General features: G+C 35.4%; 1 protein-coding gene across 8 annotated transcripts in view; it reads right to left on the bottom strand.

Moving 5' to 3' along the window:
* Positions 1-20,292, bottom strand: part of PTPN4 (protein tyrosine phosphatase non-receptor type 4) — a 217,401-nt gene that overhangs the window by 59,418 nt on the left and 137,691 nt on the right. For all 8 annotated transcript variants that reach the window (XM_060625472.2, XM_060625474.2, XM_060625476.2 and 5 more), the window contains 3 exons: positions 10,884-10,947; positions 7,025-7,197; positions 721-789 (listed from right to left, as the gene is read on the bottom strand). In XM_060625472.2, coding sequence (XP_060481455.1) covers positions 721-789; positions 7,025-7,197; positions 10,884-10,947 — 306 coding nt within the window. The remainder of the gene's footprint in view (positions 1-720; positions 790-7,024; positions 7,198-10,883; positions 10,948-20,292) is intronic.

Below are 20,292 nucleotides of genomic sequence, written 5' to 3'. Positions count from 1 at the left end.
AAATCTGACGGTCTCTCCAGATACTCCTATCTCTAACACACCTCCATCTAAGTGATTTAACAACTTCTGTTAGTTCTACCTGCAAAATATTCCTCAAATTTGGCCCCTAGTCTCCATTTCATCACCAATGTTTTAGGTCAGGCCTTCATTATTTTTACTGGGATTACTGCAATAACCTAATTGGTCTCTTAGCACCGGGTCCTTACTTCCAATCCATTCTCCATCATTGCTCATAAAACTATTTTCTAAAACATAAACTTCATCATGTTGTTTCAACTTGCTTGAAAACAATAGCTCCTAAAAATAAGAAGATAACTAAATGGCACTCCCCCAAAATTAACTTTTCTTAACAAGATGATGTAAAAAAAATGGAAATGGGCTGAATAATACATGAAATTAATCATTATGTTTTTCAAAAATGTTAAAAAAATAAAGGAAATAAACTTTCCCAAATATGTTACATGAATAACATAGTATTTGATTCAGCCTGGTCAGAACTACAATGCTTGATACAGGGTTAATTTAGCTCACATTAAAATAATGTGGGGGGGGGCAATGAATAAACTAGACAAATTATTTCATTACTCCCTCAACGTAATTTATTGTTTAATTAAATAAAGGATCATGTGATAATTCTGTAATCACATCTGGAAAAAGAGTTTTTAGTAATTTTAATCTTTCTTTTAAAAAAATTCAAACACTGAAATAGAGGCAGCTTACCTTGCAAATACCCTGTCTTTATTTGCTTTTTCTTTGCCATACTGAACTGACTGGACTTCAGTTCTCCCACTGAAATATATAAACATGCACAATAATAAAACCTTAAGGAGAATCATAAGATAAAATAACAACATACAACATGATTATATTACAACTTCATAAGAGACAAATTTGTAGCAGAGAAAAGGGAGCAGAGAAGAAATGAATGGACTGAATTCCAGCTCTACCTGAATGGATGAAGCTTATTTATAGCTCTTCCAATTAATGAACAAAAAGATGTGTTCCACAGACACTTCATTTTTAGATACTTCTTTTATTTGAGAATGACTGTCACTCTCACCCCACAGGTTCGTCTGTGGTTTAGCTAGTGTCTCTACTACTCCTTAATGAAGGAGAACACAGGGAATCTTAAAAAGCTGCTCTTTCCTTGGGCTTTTCTTCCTTGTCTACTGGTAACGATCACAGATACAAAGACTGGTTATATTCTCAAATCCTTCCTTGTCCAGACACAGGCAACTCTGGACTTTCATAAACAGGGAGGAACTAAGGATTGAAAAATCACTAGGAGTTGGGCACTACAATTTGCCTTGAAGCTGAATTGTCTAGCAGGCACACAGTTTATGCATGGAAATAGAGCCTCCTCTATGGTAAACCAAGGTGTTCAGAACTTATGTGTTACTAAAAACTTGGTTTTCAGAGAATTTGCTACTTGACACATCATATTATTTAAGTGTGAACAGACATAAATGTCTAGTGTATCAAATAGAACCATTTACATTTGTAGATATCTAATTCATATAAAAGCAGCCAGACGTAGGTTTCCAAAGCAAAGCAAACAATTTTAAGATCATCTTCCATAAATAAGTATAGATAAATGTGAACAGAATGGTCTATCTGTTGAAGTTCAAAAAATTTTTTTAAATATTTATTTTTGAGAGAAAGACACACAGAGTGCAAGCAGGGGAGGAACAGAGAGAGAGGGAGACACAGAATCCAAAGCAGGCTCCAGGCTCTGAGCTGTCAGCACAGAGTCCCACACCAGGCTTGAACTCACAAACCGTGAGATCATGACCTGAGCTGAAGTCAGACACTTAACCCAGTGAGCCACCCAGAGGCCTCTATCTGTTGATGTTTTAAAGGAAAAGTCCAAAACATAACCATGATTTTTAAACTTAGGTACGTTGAAGTTTCTTAAGAAAATATATTTCCTCTAAGAAGGATAAACTATACTTGCAATTGTGAACAAGGTAACGAGTTGAGGTTCATTATTGTTTTCTATTTCCGCATTAGAACAATGATTTTAATCCCTTGGATATTTTGGAACAGAGATAATAAAGATGTGTGTTTGGGTACGTTCATGGAGGAAATAATAAATCGTTTAATATTCCAAATTCCATCTCTTAGCCTAAATAATATTTCAATATTGTAAGTATTACAATCGTTCTAGTATTTCTAACCACTGTTTATTATGACAGACAGAAATCTTTATTTAATGCATACTCAGTATAGACAGGACCGTGTCCAGATAAACACCTGTCATGCCGCCATTCCTACCTCAATCATAAGATTATTGATCATTTTGATGATTAAAAAGTGCTTTACAGTCATGGGATTGAGCCCAGTGTCAGGCTCTGCACTGATACAGCGGAGCCTGCTTGGGATTCTCTCTCTTCCTTACTCTCTGCTCCTCCCCTGCTCATGCTTTCTCCCTCAAAATAAATAAATAAACATTTTTTTAAAAGTGCTTTGGATAGGGGCGCCTGGGTGGCTCAGTCGGTTGAGCATCTGACTTCAGATCAGCTCATGATCTCGCAGTTAGTGGGTTCGAGCCCCACGTCTGGCTCTGTGCTGACAGCTCAGAGCCTGGAGCCTGCTTTGGATTCTGGGTCTCCCTCTCTCTCTCTGCCCCTCCCCAGCTCATGCTCTGTCTCTCTCTCTGGCAAAAATAAATAAAACATTAAAAAAAAATTTTTTTAAAGTGCTTTGGATATATTTTTTAAAGTCTGAAAGGACTACAAACAAAACTTAACTTTTACAACTATAAACATGTATGGTTTACTTGTACACACTAATTTAATTTAATGTTAACTGAGCTGTCATGGGCTTCAATCCTGTTCTTCCATGATCCACAAAGTTTCATAGGAGGCTCCCAGTCAGCAAACTATTTTCTAGATTCCTTTGTAAGCTGGCTTTCTCTTACTCTACTTTCTGATCTCCCATCAGAAAAAAAGTAAACATAAGTCAAAAGCCAGAGACTGACAAATGCTGGCAGCTGCCGTAACAGAAGTGGGAATAGGACACTAAGAGAAATCACACCTTGTCAATGTTATATACCACCCCTGGTCAAAGCAGCACCTATTGGGCAGATCCAGAACTGACAGTGACAGTGGTTCTAACAGTGGAGTAGCAGGTCTAGGCTTATGGACTCCAGCCTAGATGTAACACAAGCTTCTGATCTTTAAGCATTATCCATTCCTCCTGGTTACTTCACTATAACCCTCTTTCTCACTTTTGCTTTGCCAGCCTAATACCTGTGTAACCAACTCCCTTAATTAAATTGCTTTTATTAGAAAAATCAAAAAGACTTTCTGTTTCCCTGATACATTAATTTACCACCGAAGAGGACTGAAATGAGACACTATTACTCAAAAGGCTGGATTAACAACTTGAATTTCATAATAAAAACATAAAGATAAAACTGAAATATGGGGGGGGCCTGGCTGTATCAGTCAAAAAGGCATGTGACTTTTGATCTCAGGGTCATGAGTTCGAGCCCCACATGGGGTGTAGGGATTACTTAAATAAATAAAACTTTTAAAAAAATTGAAATACGATGGAGCAATTAAAGGTTTATATTTTATATTATCCATAATATGGTTCATTAGGAGTTTAGTATTATTACTAGAACAACATGAATATACCATAATCTAAGAACACCAAATTCTGACAGCAGGATAGTTATCTTTAAACAATGAGAAAATGCTGATTGGTAAGAGAATACAGGCTCATTATAGGTAATTTCAGCAATACAGAAACACATAACAAAAAGATTTTTAAAAAAATTTAGCCAGTCTTATCCCTAAGAAATAATCTCCATTATGAGTGGTAAAAATCATTCTAAAACTCTCTATATACGTAGAAAATGCTACAAAAATGGACATAATTCTATTAACTATGTGATTATGCGATATACGCCACTTTTCATGAAAACAGTATTAAACTAATTTCCCTTGAACTGAAAGAAGAAAAAGACTGCCACTCATAAATACATGTATATACATGGTAAGAAAGACAGACCAGGACAAGCTTAAGGAGTTGGTGTTGTTACCATTTAATTTTTGCTAACATGGTTTCTTGTACTTCGACTACTCTCTTGTTTTCTTAGTTCTATTGTTATTTTCACTTTATCAAAGTTTATAGCATTTTAATTCTGTTCTATAGTCATAATTCTGACAGTTATCAAGGATTGGGTCTATATTTAAAGGACTTAAGCATCATTCTTAGTTCTTTTACCAAGATTCTTCTTGAGTCATGTTGACTTATCTCTTGTGGGTTAATTTTATTATTAAAACATTTTTAGAGGGCACCTGGCTGGCTTAGTCAGAGGAGCTTGTGACTCTTGATATCAGGGCTGTGAGTTACAGCCCCACATTGGGGGTAGAGATCACCCAAAAATAAAATCTTTTTAAAAAGCATTATTTAAAAAAAATTTTTTTTTTTAACATTTATTTATTTTTTGAGAGACAGAGAGAGACCAGAGCATGAGCAGGGGAGGGGCAGAGAGATGGGAGGAGTCACAGAATCCAAAGCAGGATCCAGGCTCTGAGCTGTCAGCACAGAGCCTGATGCAGGGCTTGAACTCACAGAGCGCGAGATCATGACCTGAGCCAAAGTCGGACACTTAACTGACTGAGCCACCCAGGAGCCCCTAAAAAAGCATTATTTTTTAGATGGGCTCACAGATGTTATATTCCCTGAGGTTTTGTATATTTGATAATGTTTATTGACTTTAGACTTGAATGGCAAACTGGTAAGTTTAAGATTTTTCAGTCACTTTTTTTCCCTTGAAGACTTGGTAGACAAAGGGTGACTCCCAGCTACACATAAGCCTGAATAAAGTTTTATTTGGCATTAACAATGTTTAAAAGTTTTTTGTTTTCTATTTATTTTAGAGAGAGAGAAAGCATGTGTAAGTCAGGTGGGGAAGAAAGTCAGAGGGTGAGAGAGAGAGAAAAAGAATCTTAAGCAGGCTCCACACTCAGCACAGAGCCCGATCCCAGGCTCTATCCCACGACCCCCCGGGATCATGACCTGAGCCAAAATCAAGAGTCAAATGCTTAACCGACTGAGCTACCCAGGTGCCCTGTTTAAGAGTTTTTAATCCAAACTGATAAACCTCTAGCAAAGACAGATCAAGGAAAGAGAAGAGAGAAGGTACAAGTTACCAAAATCAAGAATGAAAGAAATGATATTACTACAGATTCTAGAGATATTAAAAAGAATACTATAAACTTTATGCCAAAAAATTCAACAACTTAGAGAAAACAGATAAATTCCTTGAAAAACATGAACTACCAAAGCTTACTGAGAAGAAAGAGAAAACCTGAACTGCTTTACATCTATTAAAAAATTTGAGGGGTGCCTGAATAGCTCAGTTGGTTAAGTGTTCGACTTCAGCTCAGGTCACGATCTCGTGGTCCGTGAGTTCGAGCCCCGCGTCGAGCTCTGGGCTGATGGCTCAGAGCCTGGAGCCTGCTTCCGATTCTCTGTCTCCCTCTCTCTCTGCCCCTCCCCCGTTCATGCTCTGTCTCTCTCTGTCTCAAAAATAAATAAAACGTTAAAAAAAAATTAAAAAAAAAAAAAAAGAATCTGCTGTACCTTTTTTTGTAGCTAAAAATTTCCTAATTCTGTTTAAGTGTTGCTACTGAATTTGGGGGTTGCTCTGGGGGCGGGGGAGCATATATTTTTAATAGTATATCCTGTACTAAGCTTTATGCTGTTATTTTTTCTGAGATTACAAACTGGCATTTATAAATTCTGAGATTTACAATACAAATCTTTTTTGTACCACATCTAAATATTTTCTGCATGAATATATAACATGAATTAATCTAACACGTAATGATGAAAGGTTTTATTTACTGAAGATGGAAAATATTATTTTATGAAGCAGAAACAAAAATGGATAACAATTGTTTTAGCAGAGATTACGGATGACTTTTTCTACCTGATTCTTACCAGGCTGCACTTAAAAACTAGCTTTCCTGAGTCTTGTAAGAATTCCAGAGGCAAAATTAATCAGAATTTCTCCAAATTTAGAATTATCCCCCAAAGTACTGTTTCTTTTAGGAAAAGATAAAATAGTAATAAGACAGTTTTAGGAAAAGAAATTTGGGGTTATTGTTCAATGACTAAATGTAATTTTTGCAGAACAGCTGTTTTGAACTCTTTATAATAAAGGGTTCAACAAACTCATACATAAAAAAGCAAAGTACAGGTATCCCCTGCTTTTTGTAAGCTTGTGTCACGCCACTATGCTTGTACAATATAAGGAAAACCCAACACTCAGCATCTGTTCTGCAGCGAGCCACTGAAGAGGCAGCACACCCCGCAAGCAGCGAGACTGCCCCCGTCCCCTGCCCCAAGTTCCTTCCCAGGGAGTACACTCAGCATCTCAGCAGTAAGCCACCAACGCTCTGAACTGTGTCTGTGAGCATCTGTGCTTTATCTTGATTTATTTCATGTATTCAATAGCAAGATGTGTCCTCAGGTAAAAGAAAAGCCTGTGAGAGGTAATTTTGGGGGTCTGAGAATGCTAAAAAAGTTTACCATTATAGATTAATGGTAATGGCTTCTTCATGTATGCCATTTGGCTTATGAAAGGTTTTACAGGGACATTCTACTTTTGGATAGTGAGGGAAACCAATAAATTACATGTTCATGCAGAAGATACCTTTGCTTTTACAAATAAAGGTGTCTTAGAACAAAGAAAAGTTTTCTTGTAAATGTTTAACAAAGACATAATGGAAATTATAGATGTCTAGAATGTAAATAATTAAATATCATTGATTTACCTTTGAGAATAATGATCAAAATTATAGTCAATGGAAGAGGTTTCTCCCATATGGCACAAGAACCTTTAAACTTTTGGTTGATATAGACAAAGGGGCCACACGCCGCCACAGAGATTCTGACTCAGTAGGGTGTATAAATAATAAACATTCTATGACTCAATAAAATACACGTTTATTTTACAGTGAGGAAAAATCCAATAATAAAGCATTAGTGCATAAGCAATACTTACCAGTACCGGAATTTTGAACCTAATGTAAAATAATGTGCAAAAAAGTTCTTTTGAGGTGGAAGCGGTCTGTCCAAACGGAAGAATGTGTGATGTTCTACACATGCTTTCCACAAATTTTTGCATGCTCTGTAATTCACCATATTAAATCCCAATAACGTTTCTCTAGATTCGTGCTGTAGTAAATGACAAAATGCAGAGAATACCAGGAAAACATCAGGATCTAATGCTCCATTTAGTTTACTTTTTACAGATAAACATTCTAGCCTTACAAACGACTAATCCCTGTAGCACAGCCCCTTTTTTGTTTATCCAATAAAAAGGCAGTAAAATAAATGGAAAGGTTTGCAAAATGTGGACCTCACCTCAGTCAGTAATATTACAACTCTTAGGGACTTTTATTTTACAATATAGCTACAAATAAGTTTAAAATTGGATATATATCTGTTTTTAAAGCTTACTAGCTATAATTCAATTTCAAAATATAATCCTGGAACATAAACTATAAGATACATACACCTTTTAAAACCATCTCAAAATTTGTATATCTGTGTAGACTGCAAGTACATAGGAATATTCAGCACTTATAAACACTATTATGGAACTCAAATTTTAAAATAAGTAGCAACATAAGAGAAGCATTTCCTTAATTTTTCTCTAAAAGTTTGGCACAAATTACTTTTTAAATGGTTTTACTGAAGCAAACTACATCTAGTAAGTCACACATGTTCTAAGTGTATAGCTCTGGTATTCACACAATGAATGCAACCATTTAACTTCCAACCAGAACAAGAAATGGACTATTACTAGCAACTCTGAAGTATCTCCCCTTTCTACCAGATTATCTTTGCAAAGGTAATCACTCTTCTGACTTTTATCACTACAGATTAGTTATGCCTGTTTTTGAACTAAATTATATACATGGAATCATACATATGTGTCTTAAGGCTTGATTTCTTTTTAGTATTCTGTTTCTATATCCATCCATATGGTTGTGAAACAGTAATTTTCATTCTGTGTAATATGCTATCATATGAATATGTCAGTTTATCCATTTGTTGTCGACAGATACTTTGTTTTTCCAGTTTCAGGATATAAAAATATTGCTATGTATATTCCTGTATGTGGTCTGATGCACATGTGTGTACATTTCTGTTGTTGGATAAGATATGCGTGTTCATCTTTAGTAGATAATGCCCAACAGTTTTCCAAAACAGTCAGATCAATATATACTCCCTCCCACCGGCCGTATATCCTCTAACTCACCAACCACTGGCTTATCAATCTCTTCTCTACACTATTCCTGTGGATGTGTAGAAGTATCACATTTTGGTTACAATTTGTACTCCCCTGACGATCACAGAGGTTCAACACCTTCTCACATTACTGGCCACGTGGCTGTCTTCATTTCTGAAGTATCTGTTCAAGTCAGTAGCATATCTTTAGACTGGGTTGGATATATAACCAAGGATGTGGGTACGTGTGTATTATAGATATACATTGTGCTATTTCACTCCCTTCATGCTATCTTTTGATGAATACAGTTCTTAATTTTAACACAGTCCAAGTTACTGATCTTTTCTTTTAAGGTTTTCTATGCCTTGTTAAAGAAATGTTTGCCTATCAAAAGGTATGATAGCATTTCCATAACTAAAATATAGTAAGATGCCCACATATAAATATTAAACTACTGGGGTGCCTGGGTGGCTTAGTCGGTTGAGCGGCTGACTTCGGCTCAGGTCATGATCTCGCAGTCTATGAGTTCGAGCCCCAGGTCGGGCTCTGTGCTGACAACTCGGAGCATGGAGCCTGCTTCAGATTCTGTGTCTCCCTCTCTCTCTGTATTCTACCATTCACACTCTATCTCTCTCTCTCTCTCTCTCAAAAATAAACATTAAAAAAAATTTAAAAAAAATAAATATTAAACTACTATTTTAGAAGATAATATGCTTAAAATACCACTTCTTGATCACTAAAAAAATTTTAACTGTGCTTAACAGTGGCTTTGTATGCACTAACAAGTAGTTTACATGCTGTACCATATGCCATGAATATTGATTAGGTCTCAAACAGAGCATTACACAGCAATACTCTGCAGAAGCAACACCTAAGAATCATTTATATTCTACCTTTTTTGACACTTTGCATACTTCAAAAAGTCTATGTGTGATTCTGGCTTTCTACCAATTGTACTCGGACAATCTGTAATAAATTATAACAAAATCCACATTTTGTAAACAATAGACATAAAATGTTGTATTAAGAGATAAGTAGTTTCTATAAAGTGTGGGTATTTAAAAAGATGTTCCTGAGAGAAAGCATTAACAAAACGACATTCTACAGACTACGACCATATACAGTCTCAGATCAGTTGTTAGATGACTTTTGTTGATAATATCTGTGGCTAAACACATTCCTAAATGATATACTACCTCACAGAATGGTTTGAGGATTAAATGCTATGAAAATGATTGTGTGATTATCAGACAAAGAGTAAGACCTCAATAAATGTTAAATACCACAACGACTATTAGTAGTAACAATAGTACTATTAATGGGAAAAAATTAGAAAGTTGACTTCTACATTGCCTTCTACCAATATAATGATTTAAAGTAAAGTATTTTAGAGAAGTAGAGGCTTCCAGGTAAGATTTGAAACATATACAAAAATGTTCATTAGCAGCATTAGTTGTAATAGTCACAACCTGGAAATGCCAAAAGTATCCACTAACTTAAGAATAAATAATTTATGGTATATTCAATCAACGGAACACCATGTAGCAACAGAACAAAGTACTGCTATGTGCAACAGTATGGATGAATCTCATAATGTTAAGGTTAGAAGGTACACAACAGGAGAACATTATGTATGATTCATTTTTTAAAGTTCAAAAATAGGCAAACTAATCCATGGTGATCAGTATTTACCTTTCAGAAAGGTTAATGACAGCAAATGAGCATCAGATCCATCAGCAATAAAACCAAGGTGACAGTAACATTCTACATATTAACATGATATATTATTACATACTTACCAAACACTATACTTAATATTTATACACTTTTCTGTGTGTTTCAATAAAACTCTATAGAAAAAAACTTTCATATTTTGTGAGGATAAAAGGGAAATCATAGTTGCTGATAAAATACAGTTGATTCAAATATTTTTAAGATTTCAAATACATTTTACACACACATACAACTCCCTTGAAATCTGCATTAATTTGTTATAATTTGCAAGAAATAATTTAAGTCAAAGGATAAAATTAGCTTAATTTGATTAAATAGAGAAAATCATTTACAAGATGAAATTCTTTCCCATGACAACTCAATGTGTTGTATTTAATATACAAAAGGACACCACCATTCACACAAAGGGAGGAAATGTACTATACATTCATGAACTAGAAACAAAACTAAACACTCAGTTTCCCTAAAATGAAATGAGCATATATATGAAAGAAAGTGTTATAGATCAGTTAAAAAAAAAAAAAAAAAAAAAAAGAAGAACATATAAAATGCTCAGTTACCACCTTCATGACTAGACCCTGGCAACTGACAATGAACATCACAATTGAGATCAGTTTCAAAGTTCAAAAGAGAGCAGAATGGTTATTTAGAAGAACTTTTTAAATCAGAACCACAGTAACACTGGGGAAATAAACACTGTCATAAAATGTGAATTAACTAAATCGGTGGGCAGTTATCAACCTCACACTGAGAGTCTGGCCACGAATGACTTCATTTCTGAAGACTTCACTTATATAAATACTATTTGTTTATATAAATGTTATTTATATTTATACAAATAGTTTTATAAATATATTCATTTATATTAATAATGATTAAGATCATCACTCACCAATTCTTTTCTAAGTTGAATAAAAAACTGTTTGCACTTAAAAGAAATTTTTACAATCTTCAACCTGGATAAAAAGAATGAATTGGAGTGTTTATAATACTGAATGAAGATAAAAACAGTAACTTAAGAAAATAATTCAAAAAATAATCTTTTAGCTGTATATATAGTAGCCTCTGAACATTTAATCATATATACACACATTACATAAATAATCTAAAGATTCTGGTGCTTCATGAAAAATAATTAGAATCTATATACTCAATTGAATAAAGTTTTATCAGAACATTTGCTGTGAACTATACATTTTCTAATTTTCGGCTCTAGAGAAATACATAAAAACACATATCACAAATTAAAATTTCAAGATATACCAACAACATAGTTATTTACTTTTTAAAACTACAAGTAGTTTTCTGGTTCTGTAAGGAACTCAGAAATCACCACTCCAATGTATTAAGTACAAAGCTCAACAGACTGAAAAACCAACAACTCTTCTTGGCTCCATAAGAGACAGGAGGGCACAGGGCAAACTGCTACCCTCAAGGCCTGAGACCAACAAGTGCATGCAGAGAGCTGCAGCTTACCAGAGCAGAGACTCACGAGCAGAAACTGCCAGACGAACCAGTGCCAAGGCAGTAAAACCTGAACCGTAATTTAAGAATTGTTGGAGGCTCCGTGTAGCCAACTTCCAGAGTTAAAAACTCCAGAGGCACCCAGTCATACAGGGGGCTCCTGCAATATTGTTAAGATTTACCTCTAGGAGTTCCATCAGGTTCGCAAGGTACATGTCAGAGAAAAATATCCTTGGGTTTCCAGCAAGAGAAGGGGAAAAGGAACCATCTTGAAATACACCAGAGCACTCTGTTCTTAATAAGGTCCTTCAGGAGTAACTAGTTAGACAAATCCTAACCTGCTGGGGTACTACTACCAAAGCTTAACTAGCCTGGGGAAGCCAAACCAACTCCAGCTCACTCTAACCATTCTATCCCACCTAGCAGGGAGAAAAAAAACTCTGTGAGGCTCACAGTCTGGAGGCACAGGCTCACTAAAACACTGAGGGCTATTCATAGGATACAGTACACTTGCCTTTCCCCGACACCTGACATTACTAAGAGCCTATTTACAGCAGTTCCTTTAACTAAAATACCGTATCTGGTTATCAAGAAAAAGTTACAAGGCATACCAAAAGGCAAAAACACGATGTGAAGAAACAGAACAGAACTGGACATGGAAGAGACGCTGGGATGATCAGACTGGGAATTTAAAACATCTACAATTAATATACTAAGGACTCTAAAGAATAAAGTAAAAAGCATATAAGAACAAATGGGCAATGTAAGTACAGAGATGGAAATCATAAGAAAGAACTTCAAGAAAATGCTATGGGTAAAAAACACTGTAACAGAAACAATACATTTCATGACCTTATTAGTACACTTGACAAAGCTGAGGAAATAATCTCTAAGATAGAGGATATATCAGTAAAATACCCCAAACCCAAAAAGCAAAGAGAAAAGGATGTAAAAAGAACAGACTATCCAAGAACTGTGGGACAACTACAAAAGATGCAATATACAGTAACATATGGTAATGAACGTACCAGAAGGAGAACAAAGTAACAGAAGCAATGTCTGAAACCAAAATAACTAAGGAATTTCCCTAAATTAACACTGAACATCAAAGCACAGATCAAGAAAGCTCAAGAGAACACCAACAGGATAAATGCCTAAAAAAACACACCTAGGCATATCACTTTTAAGTTACAGAAAATCAAAGATAAAGAAAAAATCTTGACAGAAGCCAAAGGAAAAAACACCTTACCTATAGACGAACAAAGGTAAGAAGAATTACATCCAACTTCTCCAAAACCATAAAGAAGAGCGCATTGAGAGAAAAAAACCACCAACCCCTTATTTTGTATTCTTGAAATTACCCTTTAACAAATGAATGAGAAATAAAGACATTCTCAAATAAAAGTAGGGGGACTTTATTGCCACGGACCTGCCTTGCAAGAAATGTTAAAAGAAAAAATTAATATAGGCCCAAAACTTGGATCTATATAAAGAAAGGTAAAACAGTGAAGAAGGAGTAAGTGACAATACAATAAAAACTTGATTTTTCATATTCTTAACTGATCTAACATATAACATTTTCTTCAAAATAAGAAAAGCAACAATGTATTCAATTAGGTATGCTTCTGTACCTATCATATATGTATAATTATATATATATAAAGTTATATACTTCTGTAGGCTTATAAATAAGTGAAAGGATTGACAGCAATGATACAAGGGACAGGAGGAAGAAATTAGTATTATTTCATTATAAGGTACTCACACTACCTGGGACGTGGCATATTATCATTTGAAAGTAGACTTGGACTAATGTAAACAGAACTGCAAACTCTAGAGCAACCACTTAAAACAAGTAAAAAAAGAAGTAAAACTGATAAGCTAAGTAAGGAGAGAAAATGAGATCATATAAAATGCTCAATTAAAATAAAAAATGGCAGAAAAAGAGGGAAACACAAAAATGGAAACAAAGAACAAGGGCAACAAACAAAAAAAGTAATGAATATGGCAGATACTAATACAAACATCAAAAATCCTTTAAAAATGGCAAAAGGCTAAATGCAACAATTAAAAGATACATTGTCAGAGTGGATCAAAAAACAAGATACAACAGTATGTTGTTTAAATATAAAGACGTATATAGGTTAAATGTAAACAGATGGATAAAAATATACCATGCTTGGGCGCCTGGGTGGCTCAGTCGGTAAGCGTCCGACTTCAGCTCAGGTCATGGTCTCATGGTTCATGGGTTTGAGCCCCGCATCGGGCTCTGTGCTGACAGCTCAGAGCCTGAAGCCTGCTTCAGATTGTGTCTCCCTCTCTCTCTGCTCCTCCCCCACTCACACTCTGTCTCTCTCTCAAAAATAAATAAACATTAAAAAAAATTAAATACATATATATGTGTGTGTGTGTGTGTGTGTGTGTATATATATATGTGTATATACGTATATATACACGTATATATGTATATATACGTGTATATATATATACATATATATATATATATATATATACATACACACACACACCATGCTAAGACTAATCAAGAGAAGCAGGAGTAGTAGGGTTGTAATGGCCATCATGGGGACTATAGTTAATAACACTGTATTGTATATTTAAAAGTTGCTAAGACAGATCTTAAAAGTTCTCACCACAAGAAAAAAAAATTGTAATTATGTGTAGTGACAAACATTGACGAGATTTACAGTAGTGACCATTTTGCAATATATACAAATACTGAATCATTTTTGTACACCTGAAACTAACATAATGTTATATGTCAATTATATCTTAAATTTTTTTTTTATTGTTTATTTATTTTTGAGAGAGAGAGAGATGGACAGAGCTCGAGCAGGGAGGGTCAGAGAGAAAGGGAGGAACAGAATCCAAAGAAGGCTCCAGACTGCGAGCTGTCAGCACAGAGCTCTACGTGAGGTTTGAACCATGAACCATTGAGATCATGACCTAAGCTGAAGTCGGACACTTAACAGACTGAGCCACCCAGGCACCATCAACTGCATCTTATTTTTTTTTTTTTTTTTTATTTTTTTTTTTTCAACGTTTTTTATTTATTTTTGGGACAGAGAGAGACAGAGCATGAACGGGGGAGGGTCAGAGAGAGAGGGAGACACAGAATCAGAAACAGGCTCCAGGCTCTGAGCCATCAGCCCAGAGCCTGACGCGGGGCTCGAACTCACGGACCGCGAGATCGTGACCTGGCTGAAGTCGGACGCTTAACCGACTGCGCCACCCAGGCGCCCCATCAACTGCATCTTAAAAAAGAAAGAATCAAAAAAAAAAAAAAAAAAAAAAAAAAAAAGAGTAGTTCTAATAATTTCAAAAAGAACAGACATTAAAGCAAATAAAGTTATCAGGGATAAAGGGCATTCCACAATGATAAAGCGGTAAATTCTCCAAGAAGACATTATGAAACCTTAATGTGTATGCACCTTAAAACAGAGCATTAAACTACAAGAGGCAAAAATTGATAGAATTACAAAGAAATACACATGAATAACTAACATAGTTGGAGACTTCAACACTCCTCTATCTGAAATGGAAAAATTCAGCACATAGAAGATCATTAAAGACATAACTGAACTCAACAATATCATCAATTTAATGGATATAATTGACCTTTACAGATTACTTCTTATAACATGAAAAAATATTCTTTTCAAGCTCATTTGGAACATTCACTAAAATAGACCATATTCTCAGCCATAAAACACACCTTCACAAATTTCAAAGGATAGAAATCATATAATATCTACTCTCAAAGCACAATGAATTAATCTAGAAATCAGTAATTACTGATTTCTACTGGAACATCCAGTAGAAAAAAGAACTACTGGAAAATCCTAAAATGCCTGGAGAGTAAATAACACACCTATAAATAAAACATGAATCAAACAAGAAATCAAGAGAAATGAAAAATTATTTAACCTAAATGAAAATGAAAACACAACCCATCCAAATACATGACACACAGCAAAAGCAGTACTTAGAAGGAATTTTATGACACTGAATGCATATATGAGAAGAAAGACCAAAAATCAATAATCTAAGTTTCTACTTTACAAAAAGAAGAGCAATTTAAATCTAAAGTAAGAAAAACAGTAGAGCAGAAATCAGTGAAAAAGAAAACAGCAGACCAACAGAGAATATCAATGAAACCAAAAGCTAGTTCTTTGAAAATTTAATAAAATCAAGAAGCCTCTACTTATTGAGCCAGACTAAGAGAAAAAGAGAAAGTACACAAATTACTAATATTAGAAATAAGAGCAGACATCACTACAATTAAAAGCATAGTAAACAGTGACTGAAAATCAAGTTTTATTTATATTAATATGAAATAAAGGTTTTTGAATTACAGCAACAACTTAAAAAAAAACATAGTAAAAGAATACTATGAAGAAGTCTATGCCCGTAAATTTGATAATCTCAATAAAATGAGCCAATTCTTTGAAAGACACGATCCGTCAAAACTCACAAAAGAAGAAATACACAATCTGAATAGGCCTGTATTTGTTAAAGAAATTTAATTAACAAACTTATTAAAAAAAGAGGACCTGAATAGACATTTTTCTAAAGTAGACCTACCGAAATGGCCTACAGACACATGAAAAGATGCTCAACATCACTAATCCTCAGGGAAATGCAAATCAAAACCACAATATCCCTTTCCACCTGTTAGAATGGCCAAAACCAAAAAGACAAGAAATAAATGTTGGTGAGAATGTGGAGAAAAGGGAGCCCTTGTGCACTGCTGGTGGGAATGCAAGCTGGTGCAGCCACTGTGGAAAACAGTAGGGAAGTTCCTGAAAAATTTAAAAATAGAAATACCATATGACCCAATAATTCCACAATTGGGTATTTACCCAAATAGAAAAGAAATACTAATTCAAAAAGATATACGCAACCCTGACCCCAGATTGCTATTGTTATTTGTTGCATTATTTTCATGAAATCCACCCATATCCCCCAACTCCCAGTGCTAAGCTTCTGCTGCTACTCTTCAGGAAGGCACATAGCCTCCTCATATGTGTACAGTATCCTCAGAGGACAGTGGTACCAGTCATCCCATTCTTTCAATAAGCACACCCAGCTGTAAAACTCCCCTAATTACCAACACATTGCTCTAATGCCCGGAGGCATGAATCCTTCAGAAGCTAAACCAATCAAATTATGGTTTCTTTAAAGGAACATTTTGTGAGGTAAGTGTGTGAGGCTATTTCCTCTAGTTACCTTGCTTTTGTCTCCCCTGTTGGCTTTCAGTTTCCCTAGAGACTCCTTCTTAAATAGTCTGAGTCTGGCAGTTATTTAAATTGTAATCCCCTGTTATTATACAGGAGCCCTTTGATGTGGTAGTAAAGTGAGGGTTGGGGAGGAATTGTTCTTAAACCCATGATTAGGTCTCCGTGGTTTGGTGGTCTGTGCTACTTGGCCCTGACCTCCAGTGCTTTCCGGCTCACCCTCTCCTTAAGTGAGACAAGAGGTATAGTGGGGGCTAAAAAAAGGTATTTCCTTCCCCCACTTTGGTTATGCTTTGGTAAAATCCATGTTGGTTAAGTACTGCTAAGATAGATTTCCTTGAGGGCAGACCTTTGTTAAGGAGAAAAGAAAGCTCTGAGCATGTTTCAAAATGGTTACTTCTCTGCTCACCCCACCATGCCCTCCAAACAGGAGTGGATTTTTCTCCACTCTTCAGGCTGGGAACCTGGTGGAATGTCTAGTGATAGTAAAATTCATGACAGTGTGGGCATCTTTGTAAGGCTGGGGTTCAGGAGTTTTCATCTCTCAAGCCAGTTTTTGCTCAGTCTCCAACAATTAGTCAAATAGCTTTAAATTAGTCCTCCCAGTGGTAGTATGTACTGCCATGAATACTGAGGATCAAAAGAAATACTTATGTTCCATGATGATTCAGATATAGTAGCTTTAACAACTTTAAATCCCATCTATTCAGTTTAATTCTTTTTTTTTTAATTTTTTTGAATGTTTTTTTGATTTTTGAGACAGAGAGAGACAGAGCATGAGCAGGGGAGGGGCACAGAGAGGGGAGACACAGAATCTGAAGCAGGCTCCAGGCTCCAAGCTGTCAGCACAGAGCCTGACACGGGGCTCGAACTCACAGACTGTGAGATCATGACCTGAGCCGAAGTTGGACGCTCAACCGACTGAGCCACCCAGGCGCCCCTATTCAGTTTAATTCTTGAAAATAAAATTTAAAATGAACAGTATATACTTTCCAATCAATATCTTAAACATTCACATCTTTTTGTGTGTGCATGACCTAACTTGTACTTTGATAAAGACTTCGAAATGTGGGGTGCCTGGGTGGCTCCATTGGTTAAGCATCTGACTGTTGATTTCATCTCTGGTAATGATCTCATGGTTTGTAGATTAGAGCCTTGTGTCAGGCTCTGTGCTGACAGCACACAGAGCCTGCTTGGGATTCTCTCTCCCTCTCTCTCTGCCCCTCCCCACCTCAGAATACATAAACATTAAAAAAACATAAAGAAAGAAAAGGGGCACCTGGGTGGCTCAGTCGGTTAAGTGTCCGACTTTGGCTCAGGTCACAGTCTCATGGTTTCTGAGTTCATGAGTCGTCTATGCTGACAGCTCAGAGCCTGGTGCCTGCTTCAGATTCTTGTCTCCCTCTCTCTCTGCCCCTCCCCTGTTCATGCTCTGTCCCTCTCCCTCTCAAAAATAAATAAAGATTAAAAATTTTTTTAAAAAAAAAAAGAAAGAAAAAAAGACTTGGAAATGTGAGTTATATTTCTCAATATTAAACTGTTTCTAAACATATTTACCAATAAAATAATATGCCAACTCCTTAGCAGAATATGTAGGATCCTTCACAATTGGAATCTAATTTCTCTTGTAAGCAATATCTTCCTAAATTTTTGTTCCCTTATTTCTGTCTTCAATGAAGACAACTGAAAGAGAAACCAAACCAAACAGCTCTTCATTTCCTCAACTTGTCATACCCTTACTATTCGGCCTCTGCCACTGTTTGCTACCTCTACCTGAATTCCTTAAATTCACACCTACCTCTTCCACACTTCCTGCTTCACTGAGGAAATTTCTATTCATCCTTTAAAATCCATCCCAAGTATCGTGGAGCCATTAAAAATTTCCCTAGAGCAACCGTATCCTTTGTGTGTCCAAAACAATTTGTCAAAAACTCTTCTAGAATCCTTATAATAAAAAAGGTATATACAATATAGGGTTTTGAAACTACAGAAAAATTTAGATTATCACTGTATTATTTTATCCCATATTATCTGAAAAGAATTTTTCAAATTTTGACATTTATATAAAATATAAAATTTATATAAAAATGTAAAATATAAAAATACAAAGTAAAATATTTTTAAAATTGTCTTTAGTAAAATCAGAAATGTATTACAATCAAAGATGCACATTTCAAAAGAAGAGAGGTTAGAGAGAGAGGGAGCCAAAACATAAGAGCCTCTTAAAAACTGAGAACAAACAGGGTTGATGGGGGGGTGGGAGGGAGGGGAGGGGGGGTGATGGGTGTTGAGGAGGGCACCTGTTGGGATGAGCACTGGGCGATACTTGTATGGAAACCAATTTAACAATAAATTTCATATTAAAAAAAAAAGATGCACATTTACCATTTCACTGTTATGAAAACTGACAGTGAAGCTTTTAATTACATATTTTCTTATTGTTATTAATTGTATAATCCATTCTTGTGTGTCCACTAATAGGCAGGTGCCATGTCTTTATATCCTCCTCTGAACATATCATGGTTTGAATTATAGCGAATGATATATAGCAAACATATAAAAGATTTGATATGAAACACTAAATGATGCTTAATTTTCTTCAATGGACTTTGTAGAAGTGTAATTGACATATATAATGAAATATACCAACTTCAATGAACAATTCAGAGAGTTCTGACAAATGTAGTCAGTTATGTAACTACCACCCACCAAAATCATCACATAACATTTCCATCGCCTCAAAACATTCCCTTGTGTCCCTCTGCAGTCAACTGCTTCCTTCTATTTTCAGTTCCTGGCAACCACTGGTCTACTGTCTCTATAATTTGTGTTTTCTAGAATTTCATATAAATAGAAACAAAGAATATGTTTGTGTTTGGCTTCTTATACTTGGCATAAAGTTGTGAGGCCAAGGCATCCATATGGTTTAGTGTTATCAATAGCTCATTTCTTTTTATTGCTGAACAGTATTGATTGTGGAAATAAATCCTCTGTCACCAACTGATGGACATCTGCAGTTCTGTTTTGTGGTGTTATAAATAATGTAGCTAGGAACATCAGTGTAAACCTCTTCATATGAACTTAGGTTTTCATTTCTCTTGGGTAAATTTCCAGGAACAGAAATGCTGGATTATATGGTAAATCTCTGTTTAACTTTAAAGAAACTGCCAAACTGTTTCCAAAGCTGGTGTACTAGTTTGCACTCTCACCAGGAACGTATGAGATTTAAGGAGTTTTGCTTCTTGCCCTCATTTGGTATTGTCACTTTTTTTTTTTTTTTTTTAAGTGGAGCTATTCTGTGTGTGAGCAGTAGTTCACTGTGGTTTAATCTGCATTTCACTGATGACTGAACATCTTGTCAAGTGCTCATGTACCATCTGTGTATCTCCTTTGGTGGAAGCGTGTAATCAAATATTTTGCCTCTGCTTTTTAATCAGATTGTCTTCTTACTACTGAGTTATTAAAGTTCTTTATATATTCTTGATAGGCCCTTTATCAAATATATATTTTACAAAAGACTGTGTCTTTCTCTTTCATCTTCTTTAGAGTCTCTTTTGAAGAGCAAAAGTCTTTAATTTTCAT

This window comes from Panthera onca, chromosome C1, assembly GCF_046562875.1.
Source record: "Panthera onca isolate mPanOnc1 chromosome C1, mPanOnc1 haplotype 2, whole genome shotgun sequence".
In the NCBI taxonomy this organism is placed as follows: domain Eukaryota; kingdom Metazoa; phylum Chordata; class Mammalia; order Carnivora; family Felidae; genus Panthera; species Panthera onca.
Note: the sequence above shows the minus strand (reverse complement) of the source record. Positions and strands in the feature narration are given on the sequence as shown.